A 22,071-nucleotide genomic window follows, 5' to 3' on the forward strand; every position below is an offset into this window, starting at 1 on the left:
AACACACGTATAATATTGGAATACATCCATTCATATTATACGCCATACACATATTATGCAATGAGACTCCATGCATGCGGTACCGACTATTTGTGAACATATAGTTCACCTCACCGTCCAAATCCAGGCACGGCTACCAAGCCCACTAGTCCCACTCATTTGAGACCTAGTGACTCACTCACTAATTCCTCACCATGGGAATTAGCTACCACCCCAAGGGCCATGCTATGCACGCTAATTCACCTAGCATGCAAACATCAACAACAGTCCATAATGACTAACTCACTAATTCCTCACCATGGGAATTAGCTACCACCATAAAGGCCACACTATGCATGCTAATCACCTAGCAATGCTAAATCATCAACCACAATTCAAGAATAGACATATGCTCACACTCTAAGCCATAAACAGTCTATTCACAAATTTCATACATGATAGATACATTCACAACATTATGCATATCATCATACATCATCAACATATTCACCACATAATCATATCATGTCAAGCCAATTAATAATCACAGTATTATCACACTCTACTAATACCTATACTGCGCAAAACAACGGGAAATAATCCCTACTCTATCATACATCAGCTAAACTACATTACTCAGCTGAACAACCAAAGAACTGCACAACAACAGCACAGAAAATCACAATCCTGCCCATACGCGTATTGCCTAGTCTCATACGCGTATGGCCCATCTCCTGACCAAATCCTATACGCGTAACACCATCTCATACGCGTATGCTACGCGTATCACTTCTCCATACGCGTACCAACAGAGACCAAACTACGTTCAAAACATCATCTTCCTCATCCATACGCGTATTGCCTAGTGCCATACGCGTACCAGACCATCTCATACGCGTATTGCCTAGTGCCATACGCGTATGACCAGAAACCAGATTTCCAGATCTGCTATGGTCTTCTCTGCTACGAGATTCCCCCAATCCAACCTTCCACAGTCCAATTTTACACAATAATCGTTCATATCACCTAACACGAATCATTCCCTATTCGATTTCACAAATGCTAACATTTTTACATCTAATTCCTACGAATTTCTCCAATTAAAACCCATATTTCGTTCATCCAATATTTCACAATTTTCAGCATACATCATTCTAATCAGAGTCAAAATCAATGGTTTATCACTACCCACTACATGTTATCCCATAATACCCATTAATCGACGATAAACCCCCCTTACCTGAGTTAATCCGGCAATCCTTCAGCTTCAAGCTCTTTCTCTCTTCAACCCTTGTTCTCTGGCTATCTTTGCCCTTTTCCACTTTTCTGTCTCCTTTTTCCTTTTCACGTGAAAATAAACCTTTTTACTCAATGGGACCTTTTCTAAATTCCAACTTATATATTTTCCAATAATTATTATTCCAATAATAATAATAATAATAATAATCCAATAATTCCAATTATTTAATTAAATTAATAAATATAATATTAACTTAAATTAAATAATTATCTTATTTTTATCGGGGTGTTACAACTCTCCCCCACTAAAAGAGTTTTCGTCCTCGAAAACATACCTCAAGCGAATAACTCAGGATAAGACTCTTTCATCTGACTCTCCAGTTCCCAAGTCACATTGCCACCTGCTGGTCCTCCCCAAGCTACCTTTACCAAAGCAATCTCTTTACCCCGCAACTGCTTCAACTCTCGATCCTCGATCCTCATAGGTGATGATTCAACAGTCAGGTTATCTCTCACCTGTACATCATCTATTTGGACCACATGCGACGGTTCATGAATGTACCTCCTCAACTGAGACACATGAAAAACCTCATGCAAATTCGCAAGTGACGGCGGTAAAGCGATACGATAGGCTACCTCCCCTATCCTCTCCAAAATCTGATAAGGACCAATAAATCGAGGTGTCAACTTCTTCGACTTCAAAGCTCGACCAACCCCAGTTATCGGAGTAACACGAAGAAACACATGATCTCCCTCTTGAAACTCAAGTGACTTCCTCCTCTTGTCGTGATAACTCTTCTGACGACTCTGAGCAATCCTCATCTTCTCTTGAATCATCTTAATCTTTTCCGTAGTTTGTTGAACAATCTCCGGTCCAACTACAGCACTCTCACCGGACTCATACCAACATAAAGGTGTCCGACATCTCCTACCATACAAAGCTTCAAACGGTGCCATACCAATGCTCGAATGAAAACTATTGTTGTAGGTAAACTCAATCAAAGGTAAGTAACAATCCCAAGCACCTCCTTTTTCCAAAACACAAGCTCTCAAAAGATCCTCTAGTGACTGAATCGTCCTCTCAGTCTGACCATCAGTCTGCGGATGATATGCAGAACTCAATCTCAGCTTAGTTCCCAAAGCCCTCTGCAAACCTTCCCAAAACTTCGATGTAAATCTAGGATCTCTGTCCGAAACAATACTCAACGGAATACCATGCAAACTTACAATCTTCTCAATATACAACTCAGCTAATCTCTCTAACGGATAATCCATTCTGATCGGAATGAAATGAGCCGATTTTGTCAATCTATCAACAATCACCCAAATAGCTTCAAAATTCTTAGTTGTCCTCGGTAAACCAAAAACAAAATCCATACTGATACTATCCCACTTCCACTCTGGAATAGCCAACGGTTGCATTAGCCCAGACGGCTTCTGATGCTCAATCTTTGACTTCTGGCAAGTCAAACAAGAATAAACAAAACTCGCAATTTCTCTTTTCATTCCCGGCCACCAAAATAACTTTTTCAAATCATGATACATCTTCGTAGCCCCAGGATGAATACTCAGGCCACTACGATGTCCTTCCTTAAGAATACTCTTCTTAAGTTCGGTAACATCCGGAATACACACCCGATTACCAAATTTCAAAACACCATTCTCATCAACTCTGAATTCGCCACCTTGACCTTGATTCACTAAAGTCAACTTATCAACCAAAAGCATATCGGATTTCTGACTCTCTCTAATCTCATCCAGAATACCACTCGTTAACTTCAACATTCCCAATTTAACACTATTGTGAGTACTCTCACACACCAAACTCAAGTCTCTGAACTGCTCAATTAAATCCAATTCTCTAACCATTAACATAGACATATGCAATGATTTCCGACTCAATGCATCAGCCACTACGTTTGCTTTACCCGGATGATAATTCAAACCAAAGTCATAATCCTTTAGAAACTCTAACCATCTCCTCTGTCTCATATTCAGCTCTTTCTGATCAAACAAATACTTTAAACTTTTATGATCACTGAAAACCTCAAATCTTGACCCGTACAAGTAATGCCTCCATAACTTCAGAACAAATACTACAGCTGCCAACTCTAAATCGTGTGTCGGATAGTTCCTCTCATAAACCCTCAACTGTCTCGAAGCATAAGCGATAACCTGCTTATTCTGCATCAAAACACCACCTAAACCCAACAATGAAGCATCGCAGTAAACCTCAAATGGTTCTGACGGACTCGGTAATATCAGAATAGGAGCAGTAGTTAACCTTCTCTTTAACTCTTGGAAACCTTCTTCACATTTTGAGTCCCAAACAAAAGCTTGCCCCTTTCTAGTCAACATCGTCAACGGTAACGCCAACTTAGAAAATCCCTCGATGAACTTCCTATAATAACCTGCAAGTCCAAGAAAACTCCTTATCTCAGAAACTGACTTCGGAGCTTCCCACTTAGATACCGCTTCTATCTTAGAAGGATCAACAGCAACACCATCTCTTGAAATCACATGACCAAGAAAACTAACCTCTTCTAACCAAAATTCACACTTTGACAGTTTAGCAAATAACTTCTTTTCTCGTAGAACTCCTAAAACCACTCTCAAATGCTCAGCATGCTCTTCTTCAGATTTCGAATACACCAAAATATCGTCAATAAACACCACAACAAACTGATCTAGGTACGGATGGAAAATCCTATTCATATACTCCATAAACACTCCAGGCGCATTAGTCACACCAAAAGGCATTACAGAATACTCATAATGTCCATACCTTGTTCTGAAAGCAGTCTTCTGAATATCCTCAGTCTTCACACGTATCTGATGATACCTAGATCTCAAATCTATTTTGCTGAACACACTCGCACCAACCAACTGATCCATCAAATCATCAATCCTCGGTAAAGGATACCGATTCTTGATCGTCACTTTATTCAGTTGCCTGTAGTCCACACACAACCTCATAGTACCTTCTTTCTTCTTAACCAATAACACTGGTGCACCCCACGGTGACACACTCGGACGAATAAATTTCTTATCTAACAGATCTTCCAGCTGACTCTTCAATTCAGTTAACTCAACAGCAGACATGCGGTACGGAGCCATCGACACCGGCCTAGTACCAGGTACCAAATCAATCGAGAACTCAACTTCACGCTCTGGCGGTAATTCATTCACTTCTTCAGGAAACACATCAGGAAAATCACACACCACAGCTAGATCGCAAATCACCAGTTTATCTTTAGCCTCCAAAGTCGCTAACAGCATAAACAACTCTGCCCCATCTGCTACTGCCTCATTCACTTGCCTTGCTGATAGAAACAAATCCTTTCCTTCCTCAATCTCAGGGAAGATCACAGTCTTATCAAAACAGTTGATATAAACTCGGTTAGACACCAACCAGTTCATACCCAGGATAACATCAATCTGCACTAGTGGAAGGCACACTAGGTCCATCCCAAAGTCTCTACCAAAAATACTCAAAGGACAATTTAAACAAACTGAAGTAGTAGTCACTGAACCCTTCGCAGGAGTATCAATTACCATACTTCCAAGCATCTCAGATATCTCTAACTTAAGTTTCACAGCACAATCCAAAGATATAAAGGAATGAGTCGCACCTGTGTCAATAATAGCTACAAGAGGAAAGCCATTAATATAACACGTACCTCGGATCAAACGATCATCTGCAGCAGTCTCAGAACCCGATAAAGCAAAGACCTTGCCTCCCGACTGATTCTCTTTCTTCGGCTTAGGACACTGTGGACTGATATGACCCACTTCTCCACAGTTGAAACAAGTCACAGTCTTCAACCGGCACTCTGCAGCCAAGTGACCACCTTTGCCACACTTAAAACACTTCTTCTCATTACTGGTACACTCATGGATACGATGTCCAGCCTGACCACATCTGTAACACTTAGCAGGGGCACTGGAGTCTCCCCCACTAGGCCTCTTCATCCCACTCTGTCTCTGGAAACCTTTGTCAGCTGCATACGGTTTCCCACGATCATTCTGATTCTTGCCTTTCCTATCAACCCTTTGCTGATAGCTCTCTGCTCTAGCCTTGGAATCCTGTTCAAAAATCCTGCAACAGTCCACCAAATCAGAAAACACTTTAATCCGCTGATATCCAATAGCCTGCTTAATCTCGGGACGCAACCCGTTCTCAAACTTCACACACTTTGAAAATTCCCCAGTAGCCTCGTTATAGGGAGTGTAATACTTCGACAGCTCTGAGAACTTAGCAGCATACTCAGTAACAGACCGATTGCCCTGCTTCAATTCCAAGAACTCTATCTCTTTCTTTCCTCTAACATCCTCTGGAAAGTACTTCCTCAGGAATCTCTCTCTGAACACAGCCCAAGTGATCTCAGCATTCCCAGCAGTTTCCAACTCAGTGCGGGTAGCAACCCACCAATCATCTGCTTCCTCTGACAGCATATGCGTACCGAACCTGACCTTCTGGTTATCGGCACACTCAGTCACTCGGAAGATCCTCTCGATCTCCTTCAACCATTTCTGAGCGCCATCTGGATCGTATGCTCCCTTGAACATTGGAGGATTGTTCTTCTGGAACTCACTCAGTTGACGAGCAGCTCCCATTCCCACAACATTCGGATTTCCTTCAAGTACTCCAGCTAGCATACCCAGAGCCTCAGCAATCGCAGCATCATCTCTACCTCTTCCAGCCATCTCTATTCTGAAAACCCAACAAGCTAAAACAATAAGTACTGATAGGGTTACACAACACCTATCCCGTACAGGGGAAACAGAATAATTACGACTCGACTCGACCGACTAGGCTCTGATACCACTAATGTAACACCCTTCTAAAATACCCCAATAATTAATTAAAATAACAAAATATAAATCAGAGTAAATATGCAGTTCAAGGGTGTCACACAATCATCATGCATCATTTTCCAAAATATCCTGTCATGCTCATTTATTTAATCAAAATAAAACATTTGCATAATACGCAGCGGATACAAACTAACAACATTCAAACCATGTAATACATTACATGTAAAGTTGTTCAACAACCAATTGAAAACATAGTAAAACATCTCATCCCGATGTTACATCTACCAGAGCATGACCCACTAAGGAACTACACTAGACTCCAAGCACTAGCTTCTACTCAATCACTGCTCGTTACCTGAAAAATAGTTGTAAGGGTGAGTTCCTCAATCAATATAATGAGCATTATAAAATATCATGTCATGTGAAGTAATTTAACACATTAATCACCCTAATCACATTACACATTCGGTAACGGCACATCAATTCAAATATCATACTCAATACCAATACAATTCATGCTCATACTCAATATCAACACAAACACACGTATAATATTGGAATACATCCATTCATATTATACGCCATACACATATTATGCAATGAGACTCCATGCATGCGGTACCGACTATTTGTGAACATATAGTTCACCTCACCGTCCAAATCCAGGCACGGCTACCAAGCCCACTAGTCCCACTCATTTGAGACCTAGTGACTCACTCACTAATTCCTCACCATGGGAATTCGCTACCACCCCAAGGGCCATGCTATGCACGCTAATTCACCTAGCATGCAAACATCAACAACAGTCCATAATGACTAACTCACTAATTCCTCACCATGGGAATTAGCTACCACCATAAAGGCCACACTATGCATGCTAATCACCTAGCAATGCTAAATCATCAACCACAATTCAAGAATAGACATATGCTCACACTCTAAGCCATAAACAGTCTATTCACAAATTTCATACATGATAGATACATTCACAACATTATGCATATCATCATACATCATCAACATATTCACCACATAATCATATCATGTCAAGCCAATTAATAATCACAGTATTAGCACACTCTACTAATACCTATACTGCGCAAAACAACGGGAAATAATCCCTACTCTATCATACATCAGCTAAACTACATTACTCAGCTGAACAACCAAAGAACTGCACAACAACAGCACAGAAAATCACAATCCTGCCCATACGCGTATTGCCTAGTCCCATACGCGTATGGCCCATCTCCTGACCAAATCCCATACGCGTAACACCATCTCATACGCGTATGCTACGCGTATCACTTCTCCATACGCGTACCAACAGAGACCAAACTACGTTCAAAACATCATCTTCCTCATCCATACGCGTATTGCCTAGTGCCATACGCGTACCATACCATCTCATACGCGTATTGCCTAGTGCCATACGCGTATGACCAGAAACCAGATTTCCAGATCTGCTATGGTCTTCTCTGCTACGAGATTCCCCCAATCCAACCTTCCACAGTCCAATTTTACACAATAATCGTTCATATCACCTAACACGAATCATACCCTATTCGATTTCACAAATGCTAACATTTTTACATCTAATTCCTACGAATTTCTCCAATTAAAACCCATATTTCGTTCATCCAATATTTCACAATTTTCAGCATACATCATTCTAATCAAAGTCAAAATCAATGGTTTATCACTACCCACTACATGTTATCCCATAATACCCATTAATCGACGATAAACCCCCCTTACCTGAGTTAATCCGGCAATCCTTCAGCTTCAAGCTCTTTCTCTCTTCAACCCTTGTTCTCTGGCTCTCTTTGCCCTTTTCCACTTTTCTGTCTCCTTTTTCCTTTTCACGTGAAAATAAACCTTTTTACTCAATGGGACCTTTTCTAAATTCCAACTTATATATTTTCCAATAATTATTATTCCAATAATAATAATAATAATAATAATAATAATCCAATAATTCCAATTATTTAATTAAATTAATAAATATAATATTAACTTAAATTAAATAATTATCTTATTTTTATCGGGGTGTTACAGAAACCACCATCTTCTCCGGCCAACCAACTGATTCCAGCCACCACGCGCAGGGATTCAAAACTTAATAAAAATGAACAAGCAAGGTATCAAAATGAAGCTGGGGTGATGTACATCACCCCTGTAACCATGGATTCTCCTCAATGTTCCTATTTAAAGAGAAACATGAGCTTGAAGATCATGGTACACAAACTGAAATGGCACGATTCATGAAATTAAGACCACCACTGGCCTTCCTCATGCTTGAGGACTTAAGAAAACAACACAAACTCAAGCAATTCACATTGTATATCAAGATCTGAATCAAAAAAGTTTGGTGATATACCTCTGAAATGGAGCTTCAAACAGCACGAATTGTCCAAGCTCTTGATCCAATTTTGATTTGGAAGTGTAGTGGTGATGCAAGGTTAAGGAATTAAGACTTGAAGTTCAACTAATGATGTTGAAATTCAAGCTTGAAATTGAAAATGAAAACTAAAATTCCTTTGAGTGAGGGTTGGGTTTTCACTTCAGCAGCGTTTCAGATCTCCTCCCGATTTAATTTTGAATGAGTTAGAGCTTCTATTTATAGCTGAACTTGATGCAAGGTGGTGCAATGCTCGTGGGCATGAAACTTGGACCTTCCATGCATGGGCCTGTACAGGCGCTTGCAAAGCCCAAAAATGAATGGAAATGCATGCTGAGGTCAAGTAGAAATGATTTGGACATGCAGTTGGCTTGGCATTAGCTTGTACATCAAGTTATAATGTGAATTGCACAAATGGACATAAACTTTCATCTCTTTGAAACTCCCATATGGAAAATCCAAAAATGGTCATGTGAGTAATGGTTGGAAAGCTCTTGGAATAAGGAACAAAAGTCATGTTGGACAAAAATTCATTTGGAGTTTGGAAATTTATGAAAACTGGTTGTGAAGTTTAGGGTACAAAACATGTTTAGGTTCCCCTTTGAAAAATTTGCCAAAAACAAGCAACTTCAAGCCCTTCTGTTTTAATAATGCAAGCCTCAAATGGAAAAACCTCCAACATCAAAGTTGTAGATATTTTCAAGGTGATAAATTTAGACTTACATTTTTCATCATTTGGAGTTTTTATGAGAACGTTATGGGCACTTAAAGTTGGGAATGTTTCAAATTCAATGACTTTGGTCCAAAGTGACCTATAATGTTTTGTATTATCACATGTGTTTATTTTAAGATTATGAAATTTTGTCCAACATAACATTTGAATTATACATCTTAATATTTCCAATGCATTTGGTATTACCTCAAAATCATAAAAATTAAGGAAGTTAAGTCCTTGGGAAGTTGACCAAAAATTAGGGTTTCAGTCAAAATGACCTATAATGTTTTGAAATGAATGATGATCTTAAAATTTTCAAATGGATTTTTGATGAACATGAAAGTTGTTAATATTATTCTTAAGAACATTTTTTCTCTTGGGGTCATCTTCATTTGACAAACACATCAAAAGTTGTATCTCAGTGATCTTCAGTTTAGTCAGATGACTTGACTGGTCAACTTCTCAAGGTCAAACTTCAAATCTTGATGAATGAATGATTAAGGATACTCACATAGGCTCATATATGCATAAAATAATGAGTGAAAGAACTTCCCTTGATTGAATTTGATCATAGGTTGGGGTTGCTTCATGAGCAAGGCACAGTCAATGCACAATTGAATTAGGGTTTCCTTGGGAAACAATCCTCAAGCCCCTTGGGTTATCTTGATCAAATTGGAAAATTGAGATACTTAGGAGACATATATGATTATCAAGAGCTTTGTGAACCATTTTCATGCTTGCTTTCATCTTCATCTAGCCACTTCATTAAGCTTAGGGGCCTCCTAGGAGCATGGCATCACATGATCACTTGAGCTTCAAAACAAAAAGAGTTATTGACATATTTTTGTGCTTTTGGTTAATAAACAAATAAGAAATGCAATAATATACAATTCAAACATGCTTGGTGGTCTCAAACCACTCACACAATTCCCACCCCCTAGGGTTAAGGAGCCATACATGCTGTGATCCTTGAGGCAATGCATTGAGCAAATGATATGATGCCATGAGGGATCTTAGGGTCAAAATTAGGGTCTTACAAGTTGCAACATCAACATTGAACATCTTTCAGAACTTCTAATAACTGGGGCAGAAGTGAAATTGAAACTCATCATTCAGAAACTAATAACGTTGCATGTCATATACTTATAATCAGAACTGGATGTTAAAGCTACACAATAACACGCCATTAGGGTACCAAAATTGTTCTCACGCAAATACAACATTGTTATCATCAAAAATCAAGGTATAAATGCATAACCAAATCTTGTTCTAACAATTGCGTTTAATGCCTCCAAAAACTACCTTATTAGGATGTCATTGTAGACGCATCCGTAAGGGATGATTAGGAAGTATACTCTTACAGTTCTCTCGCTTTTTCATTTTCTAAACGAGGTCAAAAGAACTATGGTTTAATATGTACAAGTTCATTGAACACTAGAAGGTTCTCAGCGCACAACTTCAAATCTTTCATGTACAGTGTAACACCATAAACCCCACATACAGTTTAATATGGAATTTAATTAAACAAAATGCAACAATTCAGGGTTTCACGCACAATTAAACATAGCCTGCTCCGTAACACAGGTTATAACATAACGATTTAGAACCTGTCATCGCATGCTCACCTTCATTTAGGGTATCATCGCAACATAATCATTATTAAATCAAATAAACACAATGTTGCAACTCATGACATTTAGTCTCATAAACCTCAACCTTCATAATACAACAAAATGAGTTATATTATTCAACTCACAACAATTTTGAGATCTCAACAAAACATAAATAGTAACTTCAACAAAATAAAACAAGTGAAAGCAAATGTTCCCATCCTGATATTATATGATCAGAGCAAGATCCTAATGATAAAACGACAGACTAATGGAAGCCACTCCAAGATCTATCTTCCACTTACTTTAACAATACTATTCCTGAGTATCTGCACGATGCCCATTTAAAGTCAACATTCAAATCGAAAGGGTGAGAATACACTTCAATAATTAACGGTGAAAACAAGCAGAAGTATATTATCACATAACAACAACATACAAATTACTCAATCAACACCAATATATTAAGTATTCTCATCAAACAACACATCAACAATAATCAATACAAATGCAACACTTATGCAATGTACTCAATACCGACTCAACAGTCATGTGGTACCAAATATGAACACTCAGGTTCATTTCGTTCCCTGATCCCCACCATAGGATCATATTCCCTCTTGGAACCAGAGCACACCAAAATCGTTACCATCATCATAGGTAACATTTCACTAATTCCCACCGGAACCAGCTACTCGCACTCGATCCCTACCATAGGACCAAGTCTCACAAAAAAGAACCGAAGTTCCGATAACATGAATGCATGGACTCTCAGCATGCAACAATAACACATACACATTGACCCCTCTTTTGACCGTGTATGCCACCAGCAACATAATCAACATAAACATAACATATATATAATTATATATGAAACATCTTTAACATTCACCATAATTATTTATCACAAGCAACATTTAAATAATGTTACAACAACAATAACAAATAACAAATAACAACAAATAGTAGTAACTCAACAATTGTAACTTCATATGTATTTGATCATGTTACTTCACTAACACGACGACACATCATCGTATAAACATAACGATTCACTAACCGATCATACAAGTCATCACAAACATCCCTACAGTAGGCATATGACTACCTCTCATCTTCACGAAGCACTACAATGATGCAGCTCTGAACGTTAGCTTTCTAAACCCTATGGATAAAAAAGTTATGGCGTAAATCGTCGTACAATTACACATGTAATTTTCGTCAATTTTTCATGTTATTCCCCTACATTCAGCCTCTTAAAACATTACTATTTGATAGTATGATGTGTTACTTTTCCAACACTTCGAACCGTTTGTCAATCCGAGTCATGAAACTCAAGTTACGACGAAACTCGTTGGGACCGAAAAATCAGTACACAACAACTGTAACCGGTTACACCAAAACATGTAACCGGTTACAATCACTAAAATTTCATAAAAAAACTTATCAGTTCAGTTGTAATCGGTTACACCAATGTGTTAACTGGTTACCATTGTGCAGGAACAAAAAAACATAACTTTCACTGTTGGAGGCCTTCTGGACCTCCGATTTCGATTCCGTAAAAATCTCCGATCTCAGGATTCGACATACTACACTTATTTAGTGATTAAAAAAATTTCAAAATAATTCACATATTGGAATCAACAAAATCATTCAACCTCATTAAGTCATGTTTACCCCAAACCTTCCAAATCCTCAAACATGGTGGAAAAAATTTGATATCTCAAAACAAAAAATAATGCACATATAATAGCAACAAAATTCACACCAAATTCATCATACAACAATAATTATAACAAACAATTCAAAATCAAGCATTAGAACATCTAATCCTATTGGAGGTCAAGAACCCCTCCTTCTACCCCTCATGCTTAAACACCCATTAAAGAAGCAGTCTCCCGTTGCCTTAATTTCTAGTAGCACTTTGGTAAAATTCAAGTTTTATTGATCCTTCTTCCTCAACTCCTAACCTTCTCCCTATTATCCCTATCAGCTTGCCTCTTTCTCTTTTTTTTTCTTCAATTTTGTACGTACTTATCTAAAAAGCTCTTAAACTTAGGTTAGCCTCTTAACTTATATCATTAGGGTAATCTTTCTAGAATGAAAATTATGACCCAACTTTTATCCCTCTTACTCCTTCCTCCCCTCCACTTCTCATAATTTCCCTTTTGACCAAAAGTATCTATTTTCTCATTATAATTAAATAAATCAAATAAATTACTATTATTTAAATATTAAAATACTAATATTCTAGATTTAATCTAGTTTTCTCCCTACACTCAACAATGCTAACCACACCCCTTCCAATACTTATTTATTTAGTTAAACCATAATAACTAAATAAATTGTACACAATTATAATTAAAGAAAACACCTAAAATCGTCATAAATCACCAATAATTCAAAATAAAATAATTAATAAAATTGGAGTGTTGCACACAATCCTAATCTCATGAAGACTCTGAGGTACATCAGGTCGCGTAAACTTCCATAGTCGATGAGGATTCATGATACATGGTAGTTGGCTATAATGGCAGTTACAACTAGTGGACGTATCACATTAGGAGTTTCATCTACCTTCTCTTGGTCTCAAAATCTTAGATCAGGTCAATGCTTTTTTTTGGAGTGTTCATGATGATTTGAGTGAATTCGTGGAAGATCTAATACCAATTGAATCTACAACGAAGGTAGGAGACAATATGGATTCTAGAGGAGCTATGGTGTTTTCTACAGTTGGATCGATAATCATCTTTTTGTTCAAACACAATTGTTGTTATGATTCGTGAGTTTGGATAAGAAAAAAATTCTCAAGAATTAGAAGTCAATTTCCCACAAATGGCATTCATGTTCCACTAGGGAACTCGAAATGCTTGGTGAAATGGTGGAATAGAGTCTTGATGCGACAAAATGGATCTTCAATACGATGACGGAGGAGTGAATATGCAATGTTAACACTTCAACATCCAAGTTAGTCAAAGAATGAAAAGTATAGTGAGTTATGGGTCAAAGGAAGAATACCTCAAGTCTATGTGAGATGCTTTATATATAAGTGGCATTTATGGACGTTCCCTTTATTTGTTTTTTCAAAAAAAATGGATGTTCCCTACCATTTTAACGTGGAATGCGAGAGACTGTCTGATAACATTTAACGGTAAGCATCAACCCATGGCGTGGACTGAATGTGAAGCTCGAGAGTAAGGTTGCATTCTACCTTCGATGCTTTAGTGGAGTGGTCAGGATTGATAATTAGAATTCCTCCTTTTGAGTTAGTGGCCGGCACAGAATGTTAAAAAAAAAACAATCTTTATCTTTTTTAAACTAAAATTAATTATGAATGTTAATATACTCTCTCTTCTTTTTCCCATAATCAATAATCAATTAAAATTATTTACATTTTCATAAAAACCTTTTCTTATGAAAAAAAACAAAAAAGTCTTATTCTAAGTAATTGTATTTTTTTTAATAAATGTGATTTTATTATTTTATATATATATATATATATATATATATATATATATATATATATATATATATATATATATATATATATATAATTTTAAAAAATAAGTATAATATATATTATCCTGAACAAAATACTACTGTTTAATGAATAAATATTTTTTTAACAAACAAAAGAAATGAACTATACAATGATAAGAGAATAAAGGATATTGTTTTGTTATTAAAAAATTGAAACATAAGATATTAAAGAACCAAAGCTCTCCCCCCATCTAGTCAAAGGGACTATACCCTTGGAATACATACATCGTAGATGGTCTACACACCACTCATTAAAGAGACATTTCAACCCCATAAACACCGTAATGTGGTCCAAAATAACACATTATTCAACACTCGTTGAAAAATATGCGCTCATTTCTCAAATCCAAATAGTTCATTTGAGATTGACATAATTCATTTTTATAGAATTAACTTATAGAATGAAAAATAGAATTTTTTATCCAAATAATTTAATTTTTAAAAAAAATCCTAAAATAACCCAGCTTTTAAAAAAATTCTCAAACTTCCCCAGTTTGAAGAGGAAGCGTCAGGTATATTGACGTCTGCTCTTAAACTTAGAGAGGAGTCGCCAATTGGATTGACTAGTGCTCCTTGTGTTGTCAATCCAATTGGCGTCTATGTGTTATGTTTTAAAGGAGGCGCCAATTGGACTGACACTTGTGTGTGTTTCGTAATTTTTTTTGAAAAAAATTGTACATGATAGATAAAGTAGAAATTGGACCAATTCATATTAATATTAATACTTGTTTACACAAAAAAGACTAATGTCGATGACCGGGATCATCTAACCGACCTCCGGTCCCACATCCCATAGCTACCTGGACTCCTTGCCCTAACCCACGTTGATGATTCACCCTAGGTGTTTGAGTATCTGAGGACCCAGGAACATCACCATCAGTTGCAGGAGATTTCCTCAGATTGTCAGATAAATCAGTGTAGTCTTGTGTATGCATCGAAGGGGTACCCCCATAGCTGAGTTCATGACCCATGCCAGAGTAGTTGAGCTGTGTTTGAGTTGTTGGAGGGCGATCAAGACGATTGAAGGGAGACATTGGTGTGAATGATGCGTCGAGGAAAGATTGAAATGATTATTGTGGTGTTTGGTAGCCATATGGTTGTTGAAGGTTTTGGTTTCGAGATGTTTGGGCTTCTTGGCTATAGTAGAAGGAGGGACGGTTGGTGTTAAATGGTCGTTGAGTATTTTGGCTAAGGCAGCTATGATATGGTGATGTGTTGGGTGCAATGCAATGTTGGATGTCTTGATGATGATCTAGTTGTTGGTGGTGGTACGGGGTATGCTCTTGGTATTGTGGTTGAGTGTTTGGCATGTTAGGATTGTAGGTTTGTGTGTTTGTGGATCGAAAATTTTGACGGATAGGGGGTTGTGAGTAACCGGTCTGGCAATGTTGTTGGGGGTTAAATATTGAGCCTTCTGGTGTGTAAGTTGACTGACGTGGGTTGTATAGGTACATATCCTCGACGATGAACTCAAATCCAACCGATATGTACCAAGCCATATAATTACGACTTGGTTTTTCTTCAGTTGGCATCACAACGTCAGTTAAGACATGGTCTTGACGATGCTTCCATTTGCGACACTCAGATCTAGCGAAGCTTTGCCATGGGTTAAAGTTCCATTGATCGTTAACTTTGCGTAGATGCCATTCTCCTAGGTTTGCCGGGGGATCTGGGATGTGCTGAAGCATACCAAACTGCAATTTAACACGATCACTATTGTGCATCTCCACAGTGGTGAATCTTATGATCGATGTGCATGCAATCCAAACGGTTGCGTCTTGTTCGTTGATTTCATGGTCATGATCCAAATTTAGATATGGATACCAAATGAACTGAAATGTGAACATATATTAGATTATAAATTTGGTAGAAGAAATTAACAAATTATTACGAAATAATTAGGTTAATGGCCATACATCTGTCGGTCGAAGGTGATCAAAGAGATTGCGATACTGGGTAATACAGTGTCTAGGACATCTGTTATAACTCATACCACGTGTCGTCCATCTGCACCATAAAAGTAAAAATATTATTTAGAGATAATAATCGGTAAAGTAAGTAAATATAGTCCATTTTTAAGAACTTACTTTTGTGCATACGGGAATGTGAATGGGTTGTTGTTGACAGGCGCTAGGGACGGTAGTCTGGACCAACCACATGCTTGGAGCAAAACAGCACATCCAAAAAATGTAGATGTGTCTTTGTATGCATTTTTACACAAAGAGCTATAAAGATAAGCCAAACATGCGAACCCCCAACTGTAACTTCTTATTCTATCTACATGTCTTAGTAAAGGTAAATACATAACATGCATACTAGAACCACTACCTTCGGGAAATAAAAACGAACAAATTAAAAGCATAATGTAGCACCTAGTTTTTATTATTCGAGCCTCTTCGGTAGAATTCTCATCTAATTGTAAGTTGTTATAATATGCCTTAAGGCATGAAAGGAGTATACATTGACCTCTCGAGTTATCATCTAACAAATCAGCATCCAAGAGGTCCATGCAAATTGAATTCACATAGTTGGTTTTACCATTTACCGCCTTACCTTCGATAGGCATATGAGTCTGATCTATACAGGTTTTGTTTTTGAAACACCGATACTATCCGACTTATGATCAAGAGAAATTCAGATTTCTTGCATTCGAAAAAATGAATTGAATCCTGCATAGGATCTGGTCTTGTGTCACAAATCACGTATCAAAATCCAATTTTTTTCGAGAACAGTCAATGCAAATTTTTCCCGCTGAAGGTACGGGACGATGATGATGTTGAATATATGTTTGTTAGTCACGAACATTCTAGTTGCAACTCTATTGAGTTATATATTACTCTTCAACCAAGTATACCATCTCAGCAATCTCAGATAACTAATCAAGTTGAATATGATGAATTTGATTCAGACAACTCAGATGAAGCCGACGCAGAAGCAGAAGTCAACGTCGTTGATAAAGAAGAAGAAGAGACCGAGACACAGGTCGATCATATATTGAACAACAACATTGAAGATGACGATCATCTAGCACCATTACCTCCAAGTCGTGTATATAATCCGCCTCAACATATGACAAACATGGATCTGCATGACGATGAAAAATCCAACAGTGTTTTTTATAACCCGTATCCACGATCAGAGGGTGAGTTAAAAGTGGGAGACATGTTATGCACTAAGGAAGAATGTGCACGAGCTATCAAAAAATTTCACATGAATAACTCTGCTGATTTCACCGTGAAACGCACTGATTCGAGAAGGTATGTCATCGAATGTCATAACATACTTTGCAAGTTTCGGTTGGCTGCGTCTCACAAAAAGAGAAGCGACTCTTGGGAGATAGCTTCTATAGACCCATCTCACAGTTGCATTGCAACTAATGTTGAACAAGATCACCGTAAATTAAGCACTACATTGATATATCAAGACATTTTTCCACTTGTTAACAAAGACCCATAAGTGAAGGTGAGTATAATAATATCTCATATCGTCACAAGATATAATTATACTCCATCGTACAAGAAAGCGTGGATTGCGAGGACAAAGGCTGTTGAACAGGTATTCGGCAACTGGGAAGATTCATACAAAGAATTGCCACGGTTTTTATGGGTCATAAAAACATAGGTACCAGGAACTGTTGCAATTATGGAGACATTGCCAGCATTTACGCCAGATGGAACTTGTGTTGCTGGAAATAGAATCTTCCACCGCCTCTTTTGGGCGTTCGACCGTGCATCAAAGGTTTTGCATTCTGCAAACCTATTTTTCAAATGGATGGAACATGGTTACGGCAAATACAAGGGTACCTTGCTTATGGCTGTTGCACAAGACGAAAATAATAATGTCTTTGCCATTGTCTTTGCTTTGGTTGAAGGTGAAACCGTTGGTGGTTGGGGTTTCTTCCTTCAACATCTCAGAACACTTGTCGTTCCACAAGCCAATCTCTGTTTGATTTCAAATAGACATGCTTCCATTGAGAGTGCTTACAATAACCATGATAACGGATGTCATGATCCTCCTTCTACCCATGTCTATTGCATTAGACATATCGCACAAAACTTCGTGTGTGCAATCAAAGATAAGAACCTTCGCAAAAAAGTGGTGAATGCAGGGTATGCTCTAACTCAATTGTCATTTCAACATTACCGTGATGAAATTAGATTGCCTAATGCAGATGCAGAAAGATGGGTGGATAATATACCAGTAGAGCAGTGGATAAGGGCATTTGACAGAGGCTGTCGATGAGGCCACATGAAAACAAACCTTGTGGAATGCATGAACGGTGTATTCAAAGGCATTAGAAATATACCAATAACCGCTTTGGTCAGAACAACCTATTTTAGGTTGGCTTCTACCTTCGCAGCCAGAGGTGAAAGATGGAGTGCAGTGTTAATGTCGGGTCAAATATTCAGTGAATGTTATATGAAAGTGATGAAAGAGGAAAGTATCAAAGTTAGCACACACGCGGTTACATTCTTTGACCATCATAGGCAAAATTTCAGTGTACAAGAAAAAATGGACCACAATGAGGGGAGGCCAAATTTTTCCTATGCTATCAAACGAAACAGAAGTTGGTGCGATTGTGGAAAGTTTCAGACATTCCGTATTCCTTGCTCCCATGTCATTGCGGCATGCATATATACTCGTCAGGACGCTTACAGCCATCTATCTGATGTTTACAAGGTCATTACCGTCATGAATGTGTATAACAAAAACTTCTCAATGCTACCAATGGAGGAATACGACCAAACAACACGCGTATTAGAACAGAAATGGATACGACTGATAAAATGATAAGATTATCTAGTATATGTCGTCAATCAGGACACAATAAGAACAAATGTCTCAATCTAGGAGCAACATCTGCATCATAATCTTTTTATAACCTTGGATTTTTATATATCATTAACTTTTTGTTACAACAAGGTTAACAACAGACATCACTACAACATAAGCAAACTTAAAACAGAACATTTCTAACTGATTACAACAATCAAATTGATGTCATCTCGTCCAAACATCATTTACCTAGCATCCTTATCAGTTTTGACTCGCACCCATCCAAATATACTATCGAGTCTCTCAATACTTTTAATTTTTCCCCTTCTGGTATTTTTCCATCTAACCAACGAACCAACTCCCTCTTCAGTTGATCGAAATTACAGATGTTCCAAAAGAGCATTAACATCGGAGGCTTGTCTCTCGAATAAATCACTTTCCCATAGCGGGGACGAACACCAAACATGTTTGCAATATGACGAAATGAGATGTGGAAAAATGATTCACACAACACCTCTATTTATAACAAAAAAAATTGCACATTATATTGAGGCGCCAGACCAATTGGCGTCTCCTCTTCCAAATACACATGGGCGCCAATTGGATTGGTAGCACCATGTGTTGTAGTCAATCCAATTGGCGCCTCCACTTAAAGTTTAAGGGTATGCGCCAATTGGTATAGCGCATATGCCTTACATAATTTTTTTTTGAAACTGGGGTAGTTTGAGAATTTTTTTAAAATAGAGTTATTTTGGAAAAAAAAATAAAAACAGGGGTATTTGAGTAAAAATTTCTGAAAAATACTACATCTGTTTTTTTTAATTATAAATCACTTTAAAAAATATTTTATACCATAATATAAATCATTTTATAATACTAATAAATTATTAATGTTATTTTTTCTATTACACCCTTAAATATTTATTCTCTTTCCTTTTAATTATGTTAATTTGTTTTTCCAATATTATTAAGGTATTTTATAAAACTCTTTATAATTTTTCTTTTTTATACCATAATTATTATATTTCTTGTACGTGTAAAAAAATCAAAAATAATTTATAATAAAAACAGTGGGAGTAAGAGTTTATATAAATTCTTTTAATACTTAATTTCAATCACTATAGGATTTAGGATCTTCCAATATATTGTTACAAGCATATTCGGAAATCATAAATGACTTAAATGAAAAACCAAATAAAAAATTATGTAAACACTCAAGCCCATTTAGCTATAAGAGACATAGCACCAGCTCCTAAAAGAAGAGATATATTACAGCCTAATCGAAGAGTACCACTTTTTTGCATCCTTGGATTCATAAAATCAGCAGCAAGAAGATCTACAAGTGCCATATAGATTAAGATCCCAGCTGAAGCTGCATTGAAGATTCCTTCAACTATAAGGGCTGTTGGACTGTTCTCATCATAAACACTACTGATCCCTATGCCAATTCCAATTCCAACTGGAGTTGTTAAAGCAAAGAACAATCCCATGACAGTAATCGATAGATTCTTGAAATTTGCCTGCAATGATCGCACTTCCAACAAGTCAAAAATGTACAACTTTAATCTTTTCTTGCTTACATTCAATTAAGGTGCACAGTTTTTAAAATATAATTAACACATAACTTGTAAGAATCAATTTTGTTTTCTAATTACTTTTTTTTAAACTAAATTATTTCCAAACCTCTTTATATGTTTATATTTAAGATACTGTTTTTCATGATTTATATTACTTAAATTAAAAATTTATTCTAAGGGTCATGCAGAATATGATGTTATGAAAAACCTATAAACAGAAGACAAATAAAAATGCCGGAAAAATAAGTTGTTAAAATAAGGGTGTACAAAAATATGATGAATCATAAATATGAATTATATTGCATCATAAGAAAAGTAAACTATTTAAATAATTAATGAATTAAGCCATTTAAATTAAATAATTTTAACTAAGTTTAAAATCAATTTAGAATTAATTTCCTTTTATAAACTTGTTTAATTATATAAAATAGTTTTTCATGAAAAAAAACAATTGAAAGTGATAAAAAATATTCTGAAAATAATAAAATAATTTTTATTCTAAAAAAAAAATTCACTCGAAAATATTTTTTTCCTAAAAATTAAAAACTTCTGAAAATAATTTTTTTTCTTCTGAAAATTAAAAAATATGTTTTTATTCCAAAAATTAAAAGAGTTTTTATATAAAAAATTCTAAAATATAAAAAAATACTTGTTTTCAATATATTTATGAAAATAAATAAAATTCGAAAAATAAAATAAAAAATAATTTTAAAATACTTTTTTTCTAAAAATAAATAATATTGTTTATTCTGAAAATGAAATATATATTTATTCGGAAAATTAAGAAAAATATTTTTTTCCTGAAAATTAAAAATAAATTAATGCCACAATAAAAAAATTCTAGAATTTCTTTCAAAATAATATTTTTTCTAAAAATAAAATAATATCAAAAAAACAAATTATCTGAAGAAAAAAAACCTTTTTTTCATCAGAAAATAAAAACTATAATTCTTTTTGAAAATAAATATATCTTTTTTCTATTTTGGAATAAAAAATCTGAAAATAATTTTTTGTTAAAGTTAAATTTTGTTTATAAAATTAAAAATACTAATTTTAAAAACATTCAAAATATAAAATTGATTTATAATTGTAAATTAATTATAAATTAATTTATAAACACAAATTAGTTTTTAAATTAAATTGAAATCATTTTATCAATTAAGTATGTATTTTTTATTGAAGTGGTAATTACAAACTGAATCAAACCATAAATGTGATTTGATTCAGAGCAATTCATGATCGATCAACACTCTCAACTTAAATATGATACCTTACCAATAAAATAAAAAAGATATTACCTCTCATCTTATTTATAAAAAAAAATTTACTTTAAAATTTCTTGAAAATATATATATATATATATATATATATATATATATATATATATATATATATATATATATATATATATATATA

The 22,071-nt window shown here is 35.9% G+C and overlaps 1 protein-coding gene across 2 annotated transcripts in view; it reads right to left on the minus strand.

Annotated features, from left to right (window-relative positions):
- Positions 1 to 22,071, minus strand: part of LOC127083358 (zinc transporter 8) — a 97,606-nt gene that overhangs the window by 69,948 nt on the left and 5,587 nt on the right. Inside the window, exon 3 of one of the 2 annotated variants that reach the window (XM_051023665.1) lies at positions 20,162 to 20,598. The exons of the other annotated variant lie outside the window; for it this stretch is intronic. Coding sequence (XP_050879622.1) covers positions 20,293 to 20,598 — 306 coding nt within the window. The 3' untranslated portion in view covers positions 20,162 to 20,292. Of the gene's footprint in view, positions 1 to 20,161; positions 20,599 to 22,071 lie in introns of those variants that run through there. 2 annotated transcript variants of the gene reach the window in all.

Source organism: Lathyrus oleraceus, chromosome 5, assembly GCF_024323335.1.
Source record: "Lathyrus oleraceus cultivar Zhongwan6 chromosome 5, CAAS_Psat_ZW6_1.0, whole genome shotgun sequence".
NCBI classification, from domain to species: Eukaryota; Viridiplantae; Streptophyta; class Magnoliopsida; order Fabales; family Fabaceae; genus Lathyrus; species Lathyrus oleraceus.